This window comes from Dipodomys ordii, unplaced genomic scaffold (assembly GCF_000151885.1).
Source record: "Dipodomys ordii isolate 6190 unplaced genomic scaffold, Dord_2.0 Scaffold11, whole genome shotgun sequence".
Lineage (NCBI taxonomy): Eukaryota > Metazoa > Chordata > Mammalia > Rodentia > Heteromyidae > Dipodomys > Dipodomys ordii.
In genome coordinates this window covers 10781017-10783380 of record NW_012267227.1, presented here as the reverse complement: position 1 = coordinate 10783380, position 2364 = coordinate 10781017, and the positions used below count along the sequence as shown (strand labels likewise).

The following is a 2364-nucleotide window of genomic DNA, read 5'->3' as shown; positions in this document are numbered from 1 at the left end:
CCTTAGATCTCCTCCTGAGTAACTAGGATTACCATGCTAGTCTGGCAAAAAAAAAAAAAAAATCTTTGAGATTCCATCTTCAATTAACTAGCAAAAAAATTCTAGAGGCATGGTTCAAGTGGTAGAACACTAGCCATGAGTAAGAGAGCTAGATTGCAAGGCCCTGAGTGCAAGCTCTGGTACTAGCACAGACATACACACAGACACAGACACACACACACACACACACACACACACACACACACGGAAGTAACAGAGGGTCAATTCAACAGACATCCATCCTTTCTGCTCAACCTCTGTCTTGCCAGAGTGCAACACTTCCGGCTGGATTCCGACAGAAGGACCAGACACAGAAAGCAGCCACTGGTCCATTTGACCGGGAACACCTCCTCATGTACCTGGAGAAGGAGGCTTTGGAACAGAAAGACCGGGAAGACGTTGTGCCCTTCACTGGAGAAAAGAAAGGTCAGGAAAGCTAGTCTTACCATGTTGCGTTGGAGAGGGGTCCTGATCTGGACATTGGAACTGAGCTGATGAACTGGATACTGTATCTTAACACATTATGGCTGAGTTAGGTGTTAGTTCCCACCTCTAATCCTGGCTTCTTAGGAGGCTGAGATCTGAGGATCATGGTTCAAAGCCATCCCAGGCAGAAAAGTCCAGGAGTATCTTATTTCCAGTAAATCAGCAAAAATCCAGAGCTCCACTTTCAGATTTTGGGGAGTTAATTGACCATAAAAATGGTTTTGGGGAGGGAGTGAGGGGTGGGAGATGGGAAGGGGAAACAAAGGAGGAGGCTACAATGCTTGATAAGAAATGTACTCATTATCTTGCCCATGTAATTGTAACCCCTCTATATGGTATTTTAAGAAAGAAAGAAAGAGAGAAAGAAAGGAAGGAAGAAAGAGAGAGAATGTCTTTGGCGCCTAAGCCCAGAGTTCAAGCTCTACAACCGACCCCCAAAAAAAGAATGTCTTTGGGAGCCGGGCACTGGTAGCTCACATCTGTAATCCTAGCTACTCAGGAGGCTGAGATCTGAGGATGGCAGTTGGAAGCCAGTCCAGGCAGAAAAGTTCCCATGAGACCCTTATCTCCAGTTAACCACTCAAAAACTAGAAGTGGTTCTGTGGATCAAGTGGTAGAGCGCTAGCCTTGAGCATAAAGAAGATCAGGTACAGCACCCAAGCCCTGAGTTCAAGTCCCACAACTGACAAGAAAAAAAAAGATAGGATTAAAATATAATTATTAGCCGGGCACCAGAGGCTCACCCTGTAATCCTAGCTACTCAGAAGATTGAGATCTCAAGATCCTGGCTCAAAGCCAGCCTGGGCAGGAAAGTCTGAGACTGTTATCTCCAAATAATCCAGTGCCCAGGCCCAGAGTTCAAGCCCCAGCACCAGTTAAAAAAAAAAAGGAAGAAAAGAAAAGAGTCTCTTTGGTTTGTCTGCCCAGGCTGGTTTTGAACCTCGATCATCAGATCTCAGGCTCTTGAGTCTCTAGGATTACAAGCTAGAGGCTGCTGTACTGTGTACTTCCTGTAGGGGTACATACTATTTTGTTTTTCTTCTGATTCATAGGGAGAGTCTTTATCCCCAAAGAAAAGCCTGTAGAAACTCATAAAGAAGAAAAAGTGACCTTGGACCCAGAACTAGAAGAAGCTCTGGCCAGCGCCTCTGACACTGAACTCTACGACCTGGCAGGTTAGTCTTTCCGTGGGCTCCGGGCCCTCCAGGCAGCTCCTGCTTCTAGCTTTGTCTGGTACAGACTCAGCCGCTGTGAGGCTGTGAGACTTGACTTGGTGACTGAACCACTCTGAAACACTTCGCTGTAAAATGCTCACTTAGTGCCCATTCTCCAAAATGGCTACCGAGAGAAAATCAAGAAAAAATTATGGGAACCTGGAGGATAAAAAGACAGTCCTTTTGTTCCCCAAGAACTGTCAGATTAAATTGTTTTTTGTTTTTGTTTTTGGTTGGTCATGGGGCTGAACTCTGGGCCTGGGCGCTGTCCCTCAGCTCTTCAGCTCAAGGCTAGCACTCTACCAGCTTTTTCTGCTTATGTGGTGCTGAGGAATTGAACCCAGGGCCTCATGCATGCAAGGCAAGCACTCTACCACTGAGCCACCTTCCCAGTCCTTAGATTGGTTTTTATTCTTGTTTTTGGTTTTTTGTTGTTGTTGGTCGTGGGGCTTGAACTCTGGGCCTGGGCGCTGTCCCTCAGCTCTTCAGTTCAAGGCCAGCACTCTACTACTTGAGCCACAGCACCACTTCCGGTTTTCTGGTGGTTTATTAGAAATAAGAGTCTCACAGACTTTCCTTCCTGGGCTGGCTTTGAACCTCAATCCTCAGATCTCAGCCTCCTGAG

At 46.4% G+C, this 2364-nt stretch overlaps 1 protein-coding gene across 2 annotated transcripts in view; it reads left to right on the top strand.

Moving 5' to 3' along the window:
* Positions 1-2364, top strand: part of Tmod2 (tropomodulin 2 (neuronal)) — an 18118-nt gene that overhangs the window by 1997 nt on the left and 13757 nt on the right. For both annotated transcript variants that reach the window (XM_013010061.1, XM_013010062.1), the window contains exons 2-3: positions 309-465; positions 1578-1700. In XM_013010061.1, coding sequence (XP_012865515.1) covers positions 309-465; positions 1578-1700 — 280 coding nt within the window. The remainder of the gene's footprint in view (positions 1-308; positions 466-1577; positions 1701-2364) is intronic.